Source organism: Musa acuminata, chromosome BXJ2-7 (assembly GCF_036884655.1).
Source record: "Musa acuminata AAA Group cultivar baxijiao chromosome BXJ2-7, Cavendish_Baxijiao_AAA, whole genome shotgun sequence".
Lineage (NCBI taxonomy): Eukaryota > Viridiplantae > Streptophyta > Magnoliopsida > Zingiberales > Musaceae > Musa > Musa acuminata.
Genome location: NC_088344.1, coordinates 826,247 through 849,986, shown reverse-complemented (window position 1 = coordinate 849,986; position 23,740 = coordinate 826,247). Strand labels below are relative to the sequence as shown.

General features: G+C 38.9%; 2 protein-coding genes across 4 annotated transcripts; both read left to right on the top strand.

Annotated features, from left to right (window-relative positions):
- The first annotated feature begins 515 nt into the window (after positions 1 to 515).
- Positions 516 to 8,884, top strand: LOC103990957 (nuclear transcription factor Y subunit A-7). 3 transcript variants are annotated; one of them, XM_009410275.3, is made up of 6 exons: positions 516 to 657; positions 3,058 to 3,284; positions 5,660 to 5,808; positions 6,609 to 6,680; positions 6,843 to 7,007; positions 8,256 to 8,884. In XM_009410275.3, the coding sequence occupies exons 2-6, from the start codon at positions 3,257 to 3,259 to the stop codon at positions 8,544 to 8,546; spliced, it is 705 nt and encodes a 234-aa protein (XP_009408550.2). In that variant the 5' UTR covers positions 516 to 657; positions 3,058 to 3,256; the 3' UTR covers positions 8,547 to 8,884. The 3 variants fall into 3 exon arrangements, with proteins under 3 accessions (XP_009408550.2, XP_064971814.1, XP_018683989.2); XM_065115742.1 differs by lacking the exon at positions 8,256 to 8,884 and adding an exon at positions 7,152 to 7,479; XM_018828444.2 differs by lacking the exon at positions 516 to 657 and adding an exon at positions 1,100 to 1,122.
- Positions 8,885 to 16,425: 7,541 nt separating this feature from the next.
- LOC135616496 (homeobox-leucine zipper protein HOX32-like) lies at positions 16,426 to 23,000 on the top strand. Its single transcript, XM_065115741.1, has 18 exons — positions 16,426 to 17,168; positions 18,332 to 18,491; positions 18,900 to 19,012; positions 19,114 to 19,204; positions 19,284 to 19,379; positions 19,458 to 19,571; positions 19,668 to 19,751; positions 19,907 to 20,062; positions 20,139 to 20,213; positions 20,291 to 20,397; positions 20,491 to 20,683; positions 20,801 to 20,992; positions 21,086 to 21,166; positions 21,247 to 21,381; positions 21,550 to 21,878; positions 22,209 to 22,314; positions 22,447 to 22,596; positions 22,693 to 23,000. Exons 1-18 carry the CDS (start codon positions 16,936 to 16,938, stop codon positions 22,837 to 22,839), a joined length of 2,562 nt encoding a protein of 853 aa, XP_064971813.1. The 5' UTR covers positions 16,426 to 16,935; the 3' UTR covers positions 22,840 to 23,000.
- The last annotated feature ends 740 nt before the right edge of the window (positions 23,001 to 23,740 follow it).

Below are 23,740 nucleotides of genomic sequence, written 5' to 3'. Positions count from 1 at the left end.
ATTCTAATATAGGCTGAGTTCGAATAGAATAGTGATTGGGCTTATGTGCATAGTCGTAAGCATAAATACTTCACAAACGATCAACTACAAAAGTGTCATAGTGGTCTTTTCGTTTTCACGCATATGATGCTCGATCTTGGGTCCAACGAAGGTAACACAAGAACAACGAGTCGATCGTGATTTCAATGAACTCAGAGGTAAAATAATCATTTCATGTGGAAACGATGTTATTTGAGAATTTTCTTTAAGTTGAGCCGATAAAAATTATTAATTAATTAATTATTTATTTATTTATTTATTTATTTATTATTATTATTATTATAATATATATATATATATATATATATATATATATATATATATATATATATATATATATATATATATATATATATATATATATATATATATATATATATATATATATATATATATATATATATATATATATATATATATATATATATATATATATATATATATATATATATATATATGCACACGCTTCTCTTTTTGTCATCAACACGAAATCGAGGTGGATAAAATGGCGTGAGGCGGCGTACTTCTTTGCTGAGATAGAGAGAGAGGAGGAATCGTTCTCGAAGTTCTCAAACCCTTTCCATATCTTGGAGCGCGCGACGAGGACAAGCGATATAGGTATGCGACGAACGAGGAAATTCGCAATCAAATCGATCCCTTTAGGATCTAGGGTTCCCTAATTCGCTCCTCCGATCTTGTTTCTTGAGCGCCGTCGCTGTTGTTTGCGTCTTTTCCGCATCGGTTTGATTCGCGACGGCTCCCTAGGAAAACATAATTGCCGAATTGTTGGTCCCGAATTATCCTAGGGCTTCTGGGTTTTGTTTTCTTGCTGATGTAGACGTGTTTCGGGTTCGTGGTTCTCGTGTAGATTTCCCTATTTGGGTGATATTGGAGTTTGTTTGTTTGTATTTTGTGTGCGTTAGGGTTTCTTGGTATTGCGTTGGAAGGCCAAGTTGAAACTTTCTGTCAGGTCCTCTCTCGCAAGTATTGCCTTTCCGTGGAATATTATTTAGTAGAAAGGTTGATATCGAGAATTCATTCGAGAATGTTCACTTTGTTTGCGAGGATGCTACTGTAATCTTGGTAATTGAACGTTCACTTGGAATGTCCTCCATTCTCTGTTACACGATTATGATGCATTTCTCCAGATAGCGATCTTGTTCATTGTTGCGAGCTCTTAAATTGCTGTTTTAGACAGTAAGCCTGATTTCCCAATTCCCTCTTCATGGTGAATTTTCGTTTCTTTGTTCTGTTACACCAATTCGGAAAGTGCAATTTTTTTTAATTCCAATTTTTTGAAATGGAGAATTGCTCCTTTTGAAAGGCCATTTTTTGGTCATTGGTTGTTTTCGTTCCTTCTTGGTTCCATATTCTTTACACACACATTCACTTATTAAAGAGTATATTGATAACCTTCTCTTAGTCTTTTCATCGAGTCTTGATTGCAGCCATTTGATCTTTGACTTCAAAATATCCCTACAGTTTCCGTGTCTATCAGAAGGGTGCAGTAGCAGTATAACAGGTGGTATGCTGAACTATACCACCTGTTTAGTTGAATAAAACACCAAGAAAATAAACTAAATGCTACTGTAATGGTATCAAGCTGTATGGTTCAGAACCGGTACTTGGCCGGGCTGGTTTATTGACTTGTGAGATCGAGATCTTACGTTGATTACCTTCCCACTGCTCTTCATTTCTGGGTGGCCTTTTTGATCGAGTTATGAATTTCATTTTGCTTTTTATCTTATCTAAATATTGTTTCTCAAATTTCAGGTTTGTTGCCATATTTCATGAGTTCAACTTGATGTCAACTTTATGCTACATTTGTTACTGGACAATCTATATCTTCAATCACAAATATTTTCTTTGATTGCCTTGCACTATTAAACTAATTTCAACCTGGATAAGTTCATTTATATTCTCCTTAATGTGGTGCATTGTAAAAAAGTTATTTACTTTTCTCATCTTGAAAGATCTAGTATTTTGGCTATCTTTGTTTCTATATGTCCATTAACACAGTCGAGTGCCACATTAAGGGAACTAACTTGAGACTGTATCCTTTGTTTAGATCTGAGCCTTGCCTAACTTATTTAGGGCATCTTTCTTTCTACCTTTTTATTGAAGATACAGAGGAATAATATGGAAAGAAATGTACAGTAGTTTTCCACTTGCGGGGCTGTTTAACTTTTGTAGCGATATTTTACTTGATGATTTAGACATCTTGAACCTTGTTTTTTATGGTTGTTTTTGTTGCTGCTTTTTAATCAGTGACTGTTGAGAATTGCTTATGATTGGATTTTAGATTTAAAATAAATCTAATATATAAATTTTCTGTATCATATAGCATAAGATTGCATTGTTACTTCTGGTCATGGTAAACTATATGATGTTATTATATGGGGAAAAAGCAGTACAACATGGATTATCAGTAGGATATTCTTTTCCTTTGAGCATATTTGTTGTTAGTAATGAGAGTGGGAAAATTGAGACCTCTGTCATATCCATGGAGTGAATGTGAAAGAAGACAAACAAATTTGTGTTTGAAATAATTTGCACTCTCATTGTTGGTTGTTTGGTTATACAGAAAAATCCCAGCAGAATTCCATAAACACAAACAACCCTATATTTTTTTAAAGCTTTGTAATTTCTCCACTAATTTATCTCATTTTATGCAAATATAAATTATTGGATTTCTCTAACTTTCTATTTTTTGCTCCTTTTCGTTTCTTTGAATACCAATTGCTGAGTCAATACTTGATATTTGATACTTGTGAACTCATTTTATTTTATCTGATCTGCCATCGCTGATGTTGACTACGTATTGTGATTAAAAAATTTATACTTTAAATTTCTGATCTGCCATCGCTGAGTCAATAATATTTTATTTTATCTGATCTGCCATCGCTGAGTCAATAATATAACCCTCACTATAGTTGTGGTTTTCAGTGTTCTTTATTTTTCTTGTTTTTGCTTATTGAGTTTGCAATTGTGATCAGCCATTTGTGGTTGGCATTTCAGGACTGAAGTTTTCAAGATCATACGACAAACATTTCATGCTCTCTGTTGGGAACCTGCAAGGGAAGGTTATTTTGGAGTTTGGACAAACATAATAGTCGCTGGTGTCATGAGCATGCTTGCTTACTCTTCATTTTGAGAGTGGCTTTGGATTCAACCTTTCTTTAGTTCCAATTGCCAACTGAGAAGACTTGCACAAATCATGACTTCTTCAGTTCAAAGCTTATCTGGTAATTATCTCTTTCCATTATTGATATTTGTTTTTATATATTAAATGTTATGCATATTGGTAAATTTCTATTAAGCACAAACAACTTGTAGTTGCTGATGCATAGAAACCATGATTTGATACTTCTAGTATTGCAACTTTTATACTAAGCTATTCAATATGTAAGTGGTCAAAAAGGATCTTGTTTTATAGTTGGGAACTGAGCAGATTTTGGGTTTCTAGGTTGTCATAACTGAATTGGTGCCTAGTGAAGTAGGGTAAAAGCTCTGACACCAAATTTGATGCAGGTTAGAAGCTTTGATATTAGGCAAACTTTGGTATCAAACCTGATATAGGATGAGTTTGGGAGGAACAAAGGATTTTTTGTGAGAATAGCGAAAGGAAAAGAAATAGGAAGTGAAAGATATTAATCAGTAATCTATGCTTTGTGTTACTTAAATATTTTGTTTTCTTTCTTCAAAGACCGGTTAACATTTTAAAAGATATGAGATTAGCAAGATTATCCATATTTAAGTTCCGTTGGTCTAAATGCTTAATGGATCCTAATATGTTTTCAGTTATGTAATTTTGTTCAATTTTATTTTCTACTGGTTGAAACCTTCCTGACAATCTCAACAAATTTTGTTAGCTTTGGTGGTCCTCATGTTGTTGAATGGGCTTTGGTATTCACTAACATGCACTGTAGGGAATCTTTGAGGGATTGCTTGATATGTAAATAATAAAAAAAACATATTTATTTTAAGTTTTGACGATTCTAGGATTTCTATCTTGGGCAAATTTATAGATTATTGTACCATCAAAAGCTAAGTCTGTCTTAGTTGTGGTAACCAAGACTTCAAGTTCTGATCGTACTTTTTTTTTGCTTTCTATTTTTCCAGTAAATACCAGGCAGCACAGTTGGTATACTGGCCGGTAATACCTGTATTGTATTGATCCAGCCGATTGGCAAAACTATTATCAGACTCTTAAAGTCACTTGGAATGGAGATTTATAATTATGGTTTGTGAGGATTTGTGTCAATTTGACTTTAATATAGTTTATGTGCTGAAAAAGCTATTATTAGTTTGCAGCCTTTGATTGTTCTATTTGGAACTCATTTTTAAGCTGTTGAAAAGTTTGAGGAGCTAAAGGATTCATGTGACATTTTTTGTCCTTTTCCTTTTTTATCCTAAGATCCTGCAGGTAATAGACATTTTCCAAAAAGAAAAATACATTATGATTGACATTCTCATCTATTACCACAATTAGTCATTATTTGTTTCACTTTATTACTCTTTCTTGTAAGTTGAATTGTCATCAACCATTGGCAAGATATGATTGGAATTTATTGCCAAGAACTTACTTTTTTCAAGGGCAGGACACCTCTAAGAGAATAGAGGAGAGAGAAGATGAGAAGAGGTATTGATAGGAAATATTGATAGAGAAGATGAGAATAGATGGATCGAGATAAAATATACAGGGAGTAGATTTGATAAAACAATGATTAGAACACCTTTATGTATAGGCTTTAACCCTTTCTCTCTCTTGTTTCTAAACAGCGACTTAATAATAGCTAGAGTTTACATGCATGTAAGGGAAGCTTATACAATATCTTTTTTTCAAACAGGACTCTAGAACTTCAAGAACACAAGTCTAAATTGGAAAAGAACTGCTCTAAACTATATCATACCCATTTCAGGATCTTATACTTTAACTTGAGACTAGATAAGACTTTGTAGGCCAAGGATTGAAATATCGTACCGTACCGGAGTTTCGACATTCGCTCGGTACGGTACTATATACCAAGCGGTATACTGTTCGGTATATATATATATATATATATATATATATATATATATATATATATATATACCGGTAACAGACGGTCTATGTATCGGTCTACTGACGGACTGGTACGTACCGCCCGTATCAGGCGATATTATTCGAAATTGAAGACCTTGCTGTAGGCCTTCCAAATTTTGACAATACAATGATAATCCTAGTTCAAGTAGGACTTGTATTCCTTGTTAGCTAGGAAGGCTAGTTAGGATTTAGTAAGTTCTTGAACTTGGTTCAATTAAATTTTGATCATCTTCTAACTTGGTCGGGATATCGGGTACTGATGGGCCTTAGCACTATGGGGTCCTATGAACATTAGGGCTGGCTCATCTAGGCTATTAAGTTCTGGTTTTTCTGGTGTCTTTTTAACTGATGAAGGGGTCTTCAAGTTGTTGAAATTTTGCTTTGTTACTTATTTAATCCATCCTCATTTTCTGCTACATTGGTTGTTAGATACTTAGATTTGTTCTTTTTTTAACGTTTACCTCAACTAACTCTTTTCTGGGTTTGACATCTAGTTGGCTTTATATGTTTGTTTTATGGTCCTATGTTTTCCAGATAACAGTGAACCTGATGAACAGCATGAGCAGGCACAATCTGAGAACCAACAGCAGCCCTATGGTGCTGCAAGCTTGCAGTCTGGCATAGCAACACCTTTGCTTGGGTACATGATGCCCGCTGGTCAGTTTGAAGTGGGACAGACTATGGTAAATGTTCTTGTAACTGTAATCTTGTGCAAATTCTCTTGGTCCCATCATTTGTGTATGGTCATGTGCCATGAAGAACCTGTTATTTTTCCTTCTATTATGTCAAAAAGTTTGACACCAGGTTCATGACCTTATTGCTTCTGCATCTTACACAGGTCTAAATTAATTATTAGGTTATGTTTCGTCTTTCATGTAAAGAAGTTATTTATTATTTATATTTATATTTGAAGTCATAAAACATGAGCCAGAATTTTGCAGGTCATCATTTTGGACTCCATTCTTATGCTTCTGACAAAAAAAATCAAGACTACCAACTCTAGCTTAACCTAGGAATTTTTATCTAGAGTCGGTTAGCCAATTGATGTAAATAAACAAAGTATAAGGTGAATCTTGCATTTTTTAAGTTCAAAATTCAGAAGCTGTCTAGTCTTCCTGGTGAGGTATCTTCTTTGTTATATCATGTACATACATATACTCGGGTGACAGGCAGGAAAATAATGTATATTATGTGGGAAGCCCTAGAGTATTATAACTGTTAGCTAAGTTATAGACAGTTTGCTGACCAATTAAATTAGCAATAAAGTGGTCTTGAGTCTGTTGATGCTGGTCAGTGGATTAGGTAGACAAGATTTGGACGGTGACCTTTTCCAGGGTAGAATACATTAATATACTTCAATTCAAGGCAATTTTTGCCTAACTTCTATGCTTTGTTAGTGGTGGGAACAGTATGAATTGAATTCAAAATCACATGGTGCTGAACTGGCTTGGCTAAATGTTTCTTTAAAAATCTTCCGTGGCAGGCTCCAACACCTTACCCATATGTGGATCCTTACTACGGTGGTATTTTTGCAGCTTATGGTGGACAACATGTGGTACATTTTATCCTAGTTAAACATACATGCTTTTCTGTTATTTGAATATCAAACACTGATGGCAAGGAGCTAACCGGTGCCTATATCTTCATCTCAGTATGGTGTAATATTTTGTTGATTATCTTTTATTTTCTTACCTTGAAAATTTTCAATTATTTTTAGATTCATCCACAACTAATTGGAGTGAATCATTCTGGGGTGCCATTGCCAACTGATGCAGTTGAAGAACCTGTTTATGTTAATGCAAAACAGTATCATGGTATATTAAGGCGTCGACAGTCTCGAGCAAAAGCTGAATCAGAAAATAAGTTAGCAAAACTTCGTAAGGTGCGTAGCTTCTGAATATACTATGACTTGCTAGGTAACTTGGAGTGTATTGTTTAGTTAGCATAGATTTTGTTTTCTAGTGGGCTGAATAAACTAATCATTCACCTTTCTGCTTTGAAATTGAACCAAATTGGCTTGACTCAGGCTCGACCTAGCTTGAGTTAAATCAAGTGGGTGCCTGGCCTACCCAGCACCTGGGGCATGCCCGGTTGAAGTTGCCCACCCAGCCCACTTATCGGGCACTCAGGCCTTGTCTCACCTCACCTAGGTGCCTCCACGAGCGTTTGAGCACCCACTGACTTCCTTGAGCTACCTATGACCATGGAGTTATTATGTCTTTAAATTTTCTTAAAAATCACCACTTTATGTTATTAGGATTCGATTCATTTTAATGATATTCTATTGCATTTAAGTGTTGTCTTTTAAAATGTTCATAAAATTGTTTGTCAACATGCTAGATAATATAGTCAAATGATCAGGGTCTCTGAGTTTCCATATTTGATTGATCATATATTTTCTTTTACCATTGGTCTGGACAAATTTATCCTAAAACAATAGTCAATACGAATAATATAGGTTCAAAATTTTTTCATGCTTGAGTTTTTAACTTGTTTATATAAAAGGTTGGAATGCATGTATATCTTTGGAATAATATAGGTCTTCTGATGGAAATCAAAACACTCTATGGGTGGACACTTTTTTGTATTGCATCAAAACACCATATTTAACCTCTCCAATTAATTAGAAAGCCCACTTTTTTGTATTACATCAAAGAAATTTCCAAACAAGTTGGTATGCTGCCCGCATACAAACTTTGTATCATCAGAATTTTCTTTGGTTTTGTCTTGTTTGCCGAATGAGTGACCTCACATGCAGTCTTGATGTCTCTGTGAGACACCTGCCCAGTAGAAGACATTAATACCTTGAATCTTTTCTCAGGAGTTGTGGTGTAGTTAATAGACTGAACTCAAAAGTTTCTAGATTCCTTAACCTTCAAGGTGAGGGCAACAAGACAGATTATGTTGATATCATTTGTATCTCATCCTGCCTGGTTTATTTGGGACATTGCTGTACTTGCCTTTTCATTATGATTAGTGAACAAACCTAACATTCATTAGTCATTAAATTGTTTGTGCTTGCACAAATATGGACAAATCCGTGCTTAAAATGATGTTGTTTCTTGAATATATTTTCGTTACTAACTGCAAATATATTTTATAACCATGGTATACCATGCTGACTCTACAGCCCTATCTGCATGAATCTCGTCACTTGCATGCTTTGAGAAGAGCTAGAGGATGTGGAGGTAGATTTCTTAATTCGAAGTTAGAAGCAAACCAACAGAATGAGTCCGAAGGAAATCAATTAAACGAGATTGCCACAAATGACAAGGCCCAATCTTCTGACATTCCAGGTTCCGGTAAGTGTCCCATTAACCAGGAGAATACTACTAAGCTCTCCGGCAATAGAGCAGAATCGACCAGGGTTCTAGTTTCTGAAAAGACACCACTGGACATTGAATCAAAGCAAACACCCTAATTTACTTGTTCAGAGACCAGATTTGCTGAATGTTGGTAAGGACAGTGTTTCTGTACAGTATCTTCCAGGATTACCAGCCAGCGTAGGTGTAGAGTCAAACCGCAAGAGCTTTAATTAATCTGAACTGTAGCTTTGGTGATCGGTGTGCTCTTAGGAGAGTTTGATGATGTAAGTTAGGAACGTCATGGGATCATGTAAAGATTCTACTTCCTCGGGTGTATTTTGGTAGGTTCTTGATAAAAGCAAATGTTTGGTGAGAGAACATCTGATAATTTTGATTCTCTCTATGAATGTTGTTCTTGCAGAGACTATAGGAGTTAGTCATTTCTTCGTCACCAGTTCGGCGAACATTATGGTTGGATTGCTTTGGATTAAGTTAATGTTTGTGTGATGGAAGATAAATAGAACAAAAAATAAAGGGGAAGCCTTTATCCATTACGGACCGGAGGATGACGATGTATTTTAGTGGCCTCTACAAGGTACATATTGTTGTAGATTGTTGAGAAACCTGTTGCAACTTTCATATGATGCATTAGAATGCCCTGTCTGGTATTCTCTTTCCCTCTGCCAAGCTCCATTTTCTTCCATGTCAAGACTTGAGCCTAGGTGAATTTTTTTTGCGGATCTTAATCAGATTGGGCTTGGAAATGGTTGGGAATCGGATGGGTTTCATGGCTAAATTTTACGAGTGTTTTGGGATTTTTTTTTTTGAATAATGTTCTTTGAATAAGAGAGAACTTACTAGTTTTGTAATATCATGTATGATTTTTTTTTTTTTTTTGGTTAAAGTTGTGTCGAAGAAAATCAAGCTTTTCATCAATTCCCTTATTCGTCATGGCACTAATATACTTGAGAATATGTTTTTTTTTTTTTTTTTTACATAGAAGATTCTTATTACTAATATCAAGTCCTTTTCAATAATCACAATGATCATCACTTGTTATGTTATTCATAATGATCACTTGTTTGCGGGGGGCAACTCTAAATCTTGTCTCAGCCTCCATCAATTCTCTACTTACATCCAACTAAATTTTCTTGCTTTTTCTCTAATATCATGTTGGATTAAGCACAAATCAACTCGGAAGCTGGTGAACAAGTCCTTATCAATTCTAAGGTCTTGGGTTATAATAAAATCCTTAGGCAAATGATTCAGATTTGTAGGCATCCTTTTGGAATCATAGTGCCAGTGGTCATATAACATGAATCTCATAAGATTATGTAGAGGACAGGTTTCTGGCTATGGGGGACTCCCTCCTCTTCTGGTATGCTTCTATTTACCTAAAGCGAGGCGCTCTTATGAATTTGCATCTAATGTTAAGTCCATGAAACGTGCAAATGCATCGGGCCTGTTGGGCCCTCGTTCCTGACTCGATTGAGGCTAAGGCCTGAGAGAGAGAGAGAGAGAGAGAGAGAGAGAGAGAGAGAGAGAGGAGCATCACAGACCATTCTGATCTGCACTCCGTTGATCAGGAAAGAGAGATTAGACGGTGACCGATGGACTGGTTTTTCTAGTTAATGGATCATCTAGATGTGAGTGCAACACACAGGAAGATCGACTTGCTCTGCCACAAAAGTTTGCACATGTTTCACCAACAACATATCAGATGGAGATCGTCAAATGCCTCTTTTAGTCTTGATGGAGAGTGGGTTAGATCATTTATATTACCCCTATAGTGTTTCGGTTTATACACTTTAAAAAATTACATTAACATTTCATATATTTACGAATATAAAATATATACATTTATGTATCTTAACGATATTAGTTTTATCGATGAAAAAAAATAAAAAAATAAAAGGTAAAAATATAATTTTAATGCTCCGTGGTGGACGACATCGGTGGTGACAGATGACGATGCCACTGGTGTCGACGTCGACACAGTTGCCTAGCAGCCTCATTGTGACGTCACCCGCCTCGACGAGGAGCACGCTGTCGACCTCATCGTTGCTTGTCCTACATCGCTTTATATCTACGTCGGCATCGACACAAATGGTGGTGGTCGCCACAGTGTCTATGGTGAAGACGGTAGTTGCCTCATCATTGACTCATCAGGCGAATCCTAGTCTTGACCCCTCTCGCTTTGTATGTGTCGGTGTCAACACAGTTGTCGAGCGGCAAAAGAGTCGCTTGGTATCTATACAAGTATCAACGCAAATATCGAGCAGCCCTTTTCAATGTTTGACAATTACGTCAACACCGACATAGATGTAAAGGGGGAGGGGTTAAAGTTGAAATCCGCCTACTGGGTCAACAGCGAGGTGGTTACCATTATTGCCATAGACATCATGGTGGCCACCACTATTTGCGTTAAAGTCGATACAATTACCTTAGCATTGATGCAGATGTAAAGTAAAACGAGACGAGCGACGATGAGGTTGACTGCACACTTCTCATGAAGGCGAGCGACTTTGTAGTGAGAGTGAACCTTATCTTCGTCGGAGGTAATCAAGCAAATTGCATTAGCATCGACGCCAGTAATGCCATCGGCCACCAATGAACGTTAAAATTATTTTTTATCTTTTATTTTTATATTTTCGTTGGCAAACCTGATGCTATTAGGATAAATAAATCTATATATTTCACCTTGGTAAATAGATATGTCAATACAACTTTGAAGGTGTAAGGACCCAAAACACATAACCAATACGTAACTAGCCCACCACCATTTGACATTGACATCGTTGTTCCTGTTGAGCCAGTTTGGTGTGGGACAAAGCTGAGCAATGATCTCTCTCCGATGAACCCAAACAACATCTTCTGCTCATGCACTCGCCAAGAAATGGACTTGTCATTGGTCGCGCAAGCAAACCATGCATACCAAGCTTAATACTGGTACCACTTAATCCCTCAATCTGCAGTGATCACCTTGTTCGGAAACGAACGGGCATCATCACAAACATCTATTTAGCTGTTCTCTGCTTAAAGATGGTTCTTCTCCCAAGCCTTGTGGCTCACAACATGAGACAAACATGATTACCAGTGGCTGTCCACATGTTGGGAGCTCGTTTTGCATTGAACTCCAACTGATATGACTCTATAATAATCTGATGCAACCCCTTATAATTAAAGGGAGTGGCACTTCTTCAAAGGTGTGGGGTGGGGGGGACATCCCCACATTATTCCTCCTCCTCCTCTCTTCCTTTCATCCCAGTCTCTTGTTGCCCAAGCTATCAGTTGTACTGCCATGTCCTTTGTGATAGCTATCGCTTTCATATCCTTACCCTCGATCTTTGCCAACTAGCAAAGTATTACATCACCCCAGCTGATTGGTGTTAATCCGTGGGAGGATGAGAGAGACGGAGAGAGGACTTGAATGCATCAAAATCCTGAAGTCATTATCAGCAGCACTCTTGTTGGATCTCTAATCATGAATCCATGCATGCAGTAAACAGTACTCCATGACTCTTAATCATGGTTCCTAGTTCCATGCAAAGCTCGATTGATGTCTTCCATCCATGATCACTATCATCCTTCGAAGGTTTATGGAGAAGAGCAGTAGCACTTGCATCTGCAGTTAAAATCAACGGAGAAACAACACAGATGTGTGAGGTGTGGGAAGCACGCAAAGGCAGAAAGCATGCATGCCGAAGAACACGCGCGCGCGGCGCTCGGCTGTGGGCGTCCACCACCACCGCCACCACCCGTATGGGCGGTTCTGGACCCCATGACCCTCCTTAACGAGAGAGAGAGGGGGCTGTGAAAGGGACTGGACCTCCACACTTGCTAATCTGCAAAGATCTCGCAATGGATCTCGGAGCATGCATGCTTTATTAACTGCACCGCAAAGGCAGAGGGGGTCATCCCCCCATTTACTGCTCTTCTCTTTTTGTGAAGTAAAAGGTGGAGGGGAGACAAGGAAGGGGAGGCATGAGAAAAGTGGCATCAGCCCTCATCATGGCGGAAGGTAGACAGGAAGACAACCCTATGCGAGTTTCCATGCCCAGTGACTCTCCCACCACCCATCATCACCCATTAATTGCTGCCGTTCTTCTTGTTGTCGTTGTTTGCTTCTGTAATTGATCATGTCTAACAAGAGTAGATGGATGATCAAAGGTTACTGTGCATGCATGTCAACCCTTGCAACATATAAATTCTCTGCGCTTTTGCTCTCCAATAGCTTTTCTTACATCCTTTCTCTTTTGTGAGTAAAGCTAATGACAAGCTTGGGAGTGAAGGCAAGGGTGTGGCCAACTCTCTCTCTCTCTCTCTCTCTCTCTCTCTATATATATATATATATATATATATATATATATATATATATATAAATGCAGGTGACTGTGAGTGTGTTTGATGATTGTATAACTCAGGTCATGACACCAAAGTGGCTTTTAAGGATCCTAGGGTTTAGGGTTAAGGATTTGAAAGCACATTACTGGCTCAAATTTGATCCACACTGTCATATTAGCTACTGCTTTGGAATGTGTTCTTCCATTCGCATGAATTGAGTGAGACCCTTCTCTTGGACTCGAAAGCATTTTAGTTTCTGATTACTACTTCTTTGCCTGTATGTGTTGTTAGGGTTAAGAAACATACAAGCAGAACATGTAACTAAGAAGAATCTTAGTATGACCTAAGAGAGATCTTCTCTTGGACTTCAAACCAGTATATGTTTCGAGACTTGACTTGTAACTCAGAAATTATTGGAAAAACCAAGACATCCATTAGCATCGACTCCGATATCATCCAAGATTGAGTTGTGTTCATGCCTTTTCTTCTGTGTGAGCTGTTATGAGCTTGCAACATCACAGTTTCAATTCAGAAAACACATATCCATGGACTTGTAGCAATGTATGATCTCATTTCCAGCTCTTATAATTACCATTTGAACTGATGACTCAATCAACATGATCGATGATGTATATATTGATATAATACACTGATGGAGAAATTTTTGACTGGTTTTTAGAACCATAAAGATGTGATGTAGAGCCTGCAAAAAGGGCTCTATCATGAGTTGTCTCCTAACCCTAGCTCCAACTATACTACCAATTCTTTGTGCACCAATCAACTTATTTCAAGGACCCACTAATTATTCTAGTGGTAAAGTGGCAAGAACAGCTTCTATGGAACATGGATATTTGGTCCAACCATGCCAGCTTAATCAAGCCCCCCCTGCAAAAAAATTGCATAAGATTGTTTGCAACAGTCCTGCATGAAATGCAGTAGATTGGAAACACAAAACAATGTATATCAGTACAACTCTTCATCTCAAATAGTCTGACAGAGTGGTTTTAGTTTTAGGTTAGTTCATCAAGAACATTCAACTTGTGACACTATTTGCTCTATGAACCAGCACTTGTAATGGATGGATGTTCAGGTGGACAACTATAGGCTTTGATTGATTCATCTACAAACTATATACAGCAAAGTTTTTTGTGTATTATTATTATTATTATTGTTGCATTGGTGCATGCAACATCACCTACATACTAATTGTGTGATGGGAAGATATATTTCAGGACCACTTCATGCATGGTTGTAACATTTGCTGATAGCTGCCATAACAGAGGGGAGGTGGCAAAACAACTCATGCAGAAAGTGAAGCAATAATGAAGCTTCTCATTGTTCTTTTTGAGTTTTTGAGGAGAAGGCCTCAGAGATTGAACATTTAGTTCATCCTTCTAATGGTTCTCTCATCCCAAATTATTAGGAAGATCAACACAGGCATTGGCATGATAACTAGACATTACTACAGTCTGGCAGCTGAAGTTGATTGATCATAGGTCAAGTTTTCGTACATATAGATTAGGTTGAAATTTTAAATGGTTAATCGTGTGGAACATATCCACCCTCTCATATTCTCCCAATCGAATTCTTCAAGCACAGTTCATGTTCCTTGTACCTACACCATTCAAAACGATTCACATTGCATGAAAAGGGAAGAGTCTCAAACTCATGATGCAAACACATACTAATGCTATCCATGATAGATAAGCTTCAAACATATGATTATTCCTGCATGGCGATTAATGATACAACAAACATTCACTGCACATGCCGCCATGAAGAAGATGTCTATTGCTGAACCAACAGAAGAAGGAAGGAGATGCAAAAGGGCTGCTTGATGTAAATGATAATGATTCATCTACATGGATTGCTGTTTTCTTATTTGTTCTGGATTGGACATCACAGATCACTAGCATCGGTGAGCAGTAGACCTTTACTTCAGTCATGACAAAGAACAGTGTGAGCCAGGTTGCTTGAGTGAGCCTTCTTCAAGATCATGAATGAATCATCAAAGATTCCACGAATGAAATATGTTGTGCCCAGATTTATAATTTGATCCCCATGCTATCACCATTGTGGAGATGATGAGCTGTGCCATAACACAAATGAAACAGTGACATATGTGACATCACAGAGATGGTGGATTAAGAGTGACTGCATGCCATTATTCTGTGGTGCAAGTAATGGCCATCTTACATATAGTACTTGCTATCTATAATTGCTTTGCCTGATAAACCAATCCCCTGCTTGGAAACCACTCAAACAAAAATGCAGATCAAATATAAGGATATGAATCCTGCTACTATAGATTCAGTGGAATTCATAATCCCAAAGTTTCATGTTTTGATGTCAGACAAGAATACTTTTTTTTTTCCTTTCAGTTCTTTGGCTCAGAAACAAGTCTGGTGACCTTTTATAAATTAATTTTGTTTGTGAAATTTTGTGACAGAGAAATATGTGTCTTCAAATCAACAATGGCAATCTTATGAAGATTTTAAAAACATAAATGATATTGGCACTACCTCAACTTTCATCCTTTCTATCCAAAAAATGAAGAGAGTAAAATCTGTTGTCTGTGTCTTGATCTCTCATGTATAATTTTGACAGCACAAGGTTTAGAGTTCTCTGTTTTTTACTCCAAAAAAAAAAAAATCTATGTTACTTTTGCAATATAGATATTGTTGACTTTTTAGCACAATTTGCTAGTCAATCAATAAATTGATTTTATTTTCTTAATACATATTTGATTCTATAGTTATCATAAAAATTAAGATAGTAGTATATATATCTCTAATTACATTTATCAAGTGCCAAGGAGGACTTTTGTCTTTTTGCCTATGAAATATGTATCTTTTGCACCCTTTGCCTTCCTCATTAGCACTAGCTCGATTAAATGATAATGTAAATAGCTCTATTCCCATGAGAATCTCTCTCTCTCTCTCTCTCTCTCTCTCTGTGTGTGTGGTCAAACAGAGATGAGAAATGGTGGGATTGCAGAGTAAAAGGCAGAACGCACACACACCCCTCTGCTGATGGCCGTGCAGTGATGGAAAAGGAGTTACTGCGGGCGGAAAATAAAAAGGCAAGCAAACTTAACTCGGGTCACTTTTGGGGGAACAGTGAGAGGGAGAAGACGAGGGAAAAGCTCGATGGCTCTCAGCAGCAGCAGTAGAGAGGCAAGACGACGGACAAAAGATCTCACAGCATTTGTTGCAGAGATTCGGGTAAAAGCCTCGTAATAATAACTGCGCTTGTCGTATTAATCTTAGCTTTCGAGTGTAGATTTTTTTTGTTGAGCAGTAGCGGTCATATATATCCTTGTTATCGTTCTCAAACTCACACTCACATAGAGAACAGTACACAAATCCATCAGAAACATAGAAGATAATAACACCAGCCGACGAAGACTTCAGTCTTGGGTAAGCTCAGGTTTCAGATGGATGATGTGATACATAAATCTAGAGACGGGGGTAAAGCTAGAGAGAGACGAAGGAGAAGGATGTTGTGCCCATCACAACATGCATCATGCTATTTATGCCTGCTGCTCCCACATACCAACATACCATCTCTTTCACCACTGACAGCACAAAGAACAGCCTCATCCTCCCTTGATTTGATATTTGAAGAATCCATTCTTCTCTCTCTCTCTCTCTCTCTCTCGCTGAGCATCGAAGGGAGAGAAAGCACTTTATGTTTTCCCTCCTCTTCCTCACAGAGACAGCTGCTGCCACTGCAGCAGGCCAAGCATTAGCAGCATAAACAACACGTCAAGACCCAAAACATGTACTTGGAAAGAATAGATGGCCTCTCACACTTTATTTAAGCCATTAAACTGAGAAGAAAGCATATGAAACGGGAGAGCACAACCGCTCGCCCCCGGCTTTAAACTTCGAAGGGTTAGCAGCGCCAACCAAGGCGCCTCCTTTTCAGCTTCCTCTTCTTCCCCGTCCCACCCTCTATCCGTAGAGCAATGGCTGCTTCGTGGGAGGAGAGGCAGATGGGGTTCCCCACGGCGGCGGCGGCGGCGAGTTTTTGAGGTGCGGTGATGTGTCTCCTGCTGCCGAGGAGCCGGGAGAAAGGGAGGGCGCGAGGCTTCTGAGGGTGGTGAGTGCGTCGGGTGGGGAAAGATTGGATTTTTGAGGGATTTGCGTAGGGGAGGGGATGGCGATGGTTGCGAGTGGAAGGGAAGCGGGGAAGGGGCAGCAGGAAGCCGCGGCCGCGATGGACACGGGGAAGTACGTGAGGTACACGCCGGAGCAGGTGGAGGCGCTCGAGAGGGTATACAGCGAGTGCCCGAAGCCGAGCTCCCTGAGGCGGCAGCAGCTCGTACGGGAGTGTCCCATTCTCTCCAACATCGAGCCAAAGCAGATCAAGGTCTGGTTCCAGAACAGAAGGTAAAAGACCGACGGAAAGGGTCTCTTCTTTTTCTCTTCCCAAAGTTGGGTCTGGTGTCTTTAGGCAGCAATTGAGATTCATCGTAGCTGTTTCATCGGTTCACTTTGTAGAAATTGATACTTCGAGAAATGATTAGTAGAAAATTTGAATCATTTGAGACACTGGTGGGGATATAACTCGAAATTTTTTTTTTCACCTTTGGTATTCCATCTTATGCTCGATCCTATAATGTTCGTGGCTTAGCATTATTGCATTTGTGTCATTTTTAGCATTTTTAGTGGATTCTTTTCGTGTATTTGAAATATCGGGTTTTCTATTTGGTTTTTTTTGTTGTAGCCAATGTTTTGCAAGATGATAGCATATCGTTCCTTACTGTTTGTTTTATTTTTCCTATTGACATTCAGAATCAAATATGCTTCTTTTTCTTTATCTTATTCTTTTTTGGCTCTTTCTGGTAATCCTCAGTGAGATTCTGAGGATTTTGAATCTGGTTGTCTAACAATAGAGTTGCTTTTGTGCCAAAAGTGGCCTTTTGTCTTGGTCTTTAAAGATCTTGCTCTGTTTGAGATCACTATACGGATTTTGCTAATGATCATGTGAAGGATTATGTTTTTCCTTAATGTGTTTAGAGTATAGTTTACATGCTGCTCGATCGGTTTCAGATTCTGCAATTTTCTGTTGTTTCTGAGTTTTTGGTTGTAAAGTTTCTAGTTTTTGCTTCCTAAGCTTGAATTTGGAAGCCAAGGTAATGATTTTGGTTAAGGGTTCATATTAATGTATGATAATTACTACCTCCCGAAGTGAAGGCCACTGAACCTTCGAAGACCTTTTTGTAGTCGCAAACTATAAATAAATTGACACTGCATTAATGGGAAAAGTAGTAGTTCTTATTTCTGTCAAATTTAATTTAGGAGGCTATACATTTATAATTTTATCAAGGCAGCGTACCTACAAATGACAATCTCTTTGAAACCAACCTTCAATCTTAAGTGATTAGATTCTTAACATCTTAATCTCTTCTTGTAACTGTATTGTCTGATGATGTCCAATAGTTTAGAATTTAGATTTGATTTACAGAATGTCATATTAACTCGAATTAGTGTAATACTATAATGCTGGTCTTTGTATTAATTTGTAGCATTCATTATCTTCCTTCTTGTAGATGCCGAGAGAAGCAGAGGAAGGAAGCCTTTCGTCTACAAACAGTTAACCGCAAGCTGAATGCCATGAACAAGCTGTTGATGGAGGAAAATGATCGGCTGCAGAAGCAGGTGTCCGAACTTGTTTATGAGAATGGCTATATGCGACAGCAACTGCACAATGTGAGTGTCCATGTTGTTTGTGCTCTTTTTCCGGAAAAGGAAGCCATCCAAAATATAATTAGTATTACATAGAGCAATTCTCTTATGTTTTCTTCTGAATCTTGGTTTTCCAGGACTCAAAGACTGCGGTGCTTTTACTTTAATAAATTAATATAAGCTATGCTACCTGCTTGGTCAAATGCTCCCCAATATCTATGCTTAACAAGCGAAGATCTGCATTTGAATATGTTATATGAGCCAGCCAGTTCTGATATATGCTTTCATCACTTTGAACTCTTTGCTTTAGAGTGGAATGTTATGATTACGAGTTTATGTTTCATGTTCCATGTTAATTTCAGAATTTTACGTAGAATCTTTCATGATTTACAATGCTTGTTTGGATCTTACTTCTAGTTAATGGATATACAGGCATCTGTAGCCACCACCGACACCAGCTGTGAATCTGTAGTCACAAGTGGTCAGCACCAACGTCAACAAAACCCAACACCTCAGCATCCTCAAAGGGATGCTAACCCAGCTGGGTAATCAGACTTCCTTGTTGTGATGGCTCTAGCTTAGATTGCTTTCGTCGGCTGTTTTCTGTTAACGCGTCATGCTTTGTGTTGGGACATTTCTGCTACAGTCTCCTTGCAATTGCTGAGGAGACATTGGCAGAGTTCTTGTCGAAGGCTACTGGAACTGCCGTCGATTGGGTTCAGATGGTTGGGATGAAGGTAATATTTTGATCGACTTCTTATCTTGTGTTGACCAATTCCATTCAGATTGCATGATGATTTCTTATATATATTATAGCCTGGTCCGGATTCCATTGGAATCGTTGCTGTTTCCCATAATTGTAGTGGGGTAGCAGCTCGAGCTTGTGGCCTTGTGAGTCTGGAACCCACAAAGGTTAGGCACTTGCTGAATTCTCTCTGCAGTTATGTTCTTTTCATGTTATGCAATTCATGGATCTGCTGGGTCTCTTAGGTTGCAGAGATACTTAAAGATCGTCCAGCTTGGTATCGTGATTGCCGTTGCATTGATGTGCTTACTGTAATTCCCACTAGTAATGGAGGGAATATAGAACTTATATACATGCAAGTATGTTTTGTATTTTCCTATGAATTTCATTATAGTTGTTCATCTTTTTCCGTGTTTCTAATATTTGACTTTTTGTTTTCAATCTCTTGTTATCAGACATATGCACCTACAACTTTGGCAGCAGCACGTGACTTTTGGACTCTGAGATATACTAGAGGTTTAGAAGATGGCAGCCTTGTGGTATGAGTTGTGCATCGTTTATGCATTGATAGTTTTTCATACCTCATTAGGTGTTTTACCCGTGGCCCTCAAATGTGTGCCAACACATTTAAATGATCATCAATTTTTTTCTTCCAAGTGATAAAAGACACATTAACTCAACATGTTTCTTCTAGATTTGTGAGAGATCTTTAACTCCTGCAACTGGTGGTCCGACTGGGCCTCCTTCTCCAAATTTCATAAGGGCTGAAATGCTTTCCAGTGGATATCTAATCCGACCATGTGAGGGTGGTGGCTCAATGATTCACATTGTTGATCATGTTGATTTAGATGTGAGTTCCAGGTGCTTTCTACACTTCTTGAGGTTCATTTTTCCATATTTTACCGACAATATCTTTGATGCTTCAGGCATGGAGTGTACCTGAGGTTCTTAGACCCTTGTATGAATCACCAAAATTTCTGGCCCAGAAAATGACAATTGCTGTAAGCCTTATTACTCATTATTATGCATTTCAGTCATCATAGACCGACCGCTAGTTACACTTTTGTCATTTTTCCAGGCACTTCACCACCTAAGACAAATTGCTCAAGAAACCAGTGGTGAAGTTCCATATGGTGGGGGTCGACAACCTGCTGTATTAAGGACCTTCAGTCAAAGACTGAGCAGGTCATTGGCGGCTTTGTTAATATGTTTGACTTGAGCCTTTTTTTTTTCCACGGTAGGTTTATGTATTTAACACAATGTGCTGGGTGCATGCAGAGGTTTCAATGATGCTGTGAATGGATTTGCTGATGATGGTTGGTTATTACTGGGCAGCAATGGTGTTGAGGATGTGACAATTGCTATAAATTCTTCCTCAAATAAACTTATTGGGTCTCATGTGAACTCTTCAGCATTGTTTTCAACCGTAGGAGGTGGTGTTCTATGTGCAAAAGCATCAATGTTGCTGCAGGTCTAACCTTTCCTTTTTAAGCAGAAGATTTCCATCACTATGCAGGAATGTCTTCTAAAACATATGCTTTCTTGTTCAGTTCTAATCCTAGTCCTCAAACACTATTTTTTCATGTAGAATGTGCCGCCTGCTATATTGGTTCGGTTTTTAAGGGAGCATCGATCAGAATGGGCTGATTGTGGTGTTGATGCTTATTCTGCCGCATCATTGAGAACAAGCCCATATGCAGTCCCTGGTGTTAGGACTAGCAGTGGGTTATCGGGGAGTCAGGTGATCCTTCCTCTCGCGCATACTCTGGAGCTTGAAGAGGTAGTTTATTTTTTAATGCTAAGAAGCAGTATCTTGGATTATTCATTGATGTTTTCTTTTACTCATGTATTGCACTAATGTCCTTGAATATAGTTCTTGGAGGTGATCAAACTCGAGGGTCATGTTTTTAACCAAGATGATGTCATTTTGTCGAGGGATGTGTACTTGTTACAGGTTTGTCTTGTGTAAGTTATTCCTCAGTATCTGGCTTTAGTGTTTTGGCTGAATGATTAACGCTTTCCATGCCATGGCAGCTTTGCAGCGGAGTTGATGAGGATGCTGTTGGTGCTTGTGCTCAGCTTGTTTTTGCACCCATTGATGAATCCTTTGCTGATGATGTTCCTTTGCTACCCTCAGGCTTCCGTGTTATACCACTGGAACCTAAAACAGTTGTGTGCCTTAACAGTATAGTGTCTTTAAAAAATTATGGTGATTGGTTCTTGTTTTGCTTTTATGGCTGTTCTTTTTAGCTAGATACGATTTGCGCATTTATCATGTAATTAAAGTTTCCACCACACCTCTGATTCTTACGTACAGCTTGTCTGCCAATGCTGCAGGATTCTCCTGTTGCTTCACGAACCCTCGATTTGGCATCCACGTTAGAGATTGGATCTGGTGCTGCATCACGCTCTGTTAATGAGACAGCTTCAAGTTCATACAACCTGCGGTCAGTCCTCACGATAGCCTTCCAGTTCACATACGAGAATCATCTCCAAGATAATGTTGCAGCAATGGCCCGGCAATATGTTAGAAGCGTGGTTGCGTCAGTGCAGAGAGTTGCTATGGCAATTGCACCTCGACCCAGTGGTCAGATTGGAGTCGAGCATTTACCGCAAGGTTTTCCTGAAGCTGACACGCTGGCATGTTGGATTTCTCAGAGCTACAGGTAACCTCATCAATACTTGCATGTACTTCTGCATTTTGTTACCTTCTTGCCTATGATCCATTGAGAAATTGTGAGTTGGACTTTACGCCTACTTGCACTCCCAACTTTTTTTTATCACAAATGCAGAAGTTGGACTTCATGGCTACATATTATCCTGCTTTCTTATCTCATATATTCAACTTATTCCTCTTGAAAATTGTTATAATTATTTGTGCAAAAGCGATATAATGTATATGTTGAATTAGTAGTTATTGAACATCATGACAAACTTACTTACCTGTAGATTTCTGATGTGTGTTATCTGCTAATGAATCATCTTTGGTGCTTTAGGGCTCATACTGGACTAGAGATCCTCCGCGAGGGCTCACAAACTAGTGATTCATTGCTGAAACTGTTGTGGCATCATTCGGATGCAATTGTGTGTTGTTCTTTGAAGGCAAGATTTCGTATATATGCGTCTTTGTTACATGCTTTCAGAACACCTGACTATAATATATGTTCTGTATTTATGTGACCATACTCGAGACATAAGAATACGTCTATGACAGGAATGTTCATTCTTTTGCAGGGTTCTCCTGTTTTTACCTTCTCCAATCAAGCTGGTCTTGATATGCTGGAAACTACGCTGATCGCTCTTCAAGACATTACGCTGGAGAAGACTCTTGATGATGGTGGTCGGAAGCTTCTTTGCTCGGAATTCCCCAAGATCATGCAGCAGGTAATTAGTAAACAAGTGTAGCTATTGTTTTGCTCGTTGCTGCGCTTGTTTCTATACATACTTACTGAAACCTGTGCATCTCTCGTCAACCTGCAGGGCTTTTCTTATCTTCCTGCTGGTATCTGCCTGTCGAGCATGGGGAGGCCGGTGTCGTATGAACAAGCCGTAGCATGGAAGGTCCTGAATGACGATGATTCACCCCATTGTCTTGCTTTCATGTTTCTGAACTGGTCTTTTGTTTGAATGCCCTGAGCAATTCTAGCCCTTCTGTGATCCACTTAGCTAGGGGTGGATGCAACTTTAGAACTCATCCCTTTTGCTTATGTTACAGTTTCTAAAGAACTACCAAGAAACATGTCAGCTTCAAGTGATCTTAATCCATGAATTCTGCTTATTATGCTTTATATTTCTTGTTTCTTTTTCTAGCTAGATTCATCCGACCTGGTGAAATCATTTGAATGATGTCTTCTTTTCCTTTTGCTTTAATAACTGTGCTTGGAGCAGTTGAATGCAAATTGACGTATCACCGAACCGAGAGATCGGTCTCCTTCGATGGATGAGGATGATGATTCATGCCAGGATTTTACTGGTATTCACGTTCATTTTGTACTGTTAAATGTGTCCTTTCAAGATGCAGCAGGTTCTTTATCATTTTGTCTCCTGAGAGCTGCTGTGTCTACAGAATCAAACAACAATCGCATTCATCATTCTTCATGTAGATCTACAGGTTACAGTAAATGAGCAAAATCTGCTCTTGGATCTGCCGGGGGAGGGTTTGGGAACCATTTACGAGCACATTGAATCGAAGCTGCCCTTTGAACCTGCAAAGAGTTTACGCTTGCAGATGACGATAAGACCGCTGTCACCTGCAGGTTGCCTCCCCCGCCCCATGCACGCGATGCTGCAGCAGAAAACCCCATCACGAGTGCCGGTCTTTTCGCCTGCTGTCACATCGCGAGGACGGGCGTCGCATCAGCGGCCGTTGACGGCTTCGATGCGATGGGATGTGATGTGATGTGACGAGCAGCGCCGGTGGTGGCCTTTGTTGTCGTCGAGCCCTCGTCGACATCGCTCCGCAGCGAGCACTAAAAGCCATCCGAGCCGTACTCGTACGTCTTCCACCTCACGAAATGTGGGACCCACG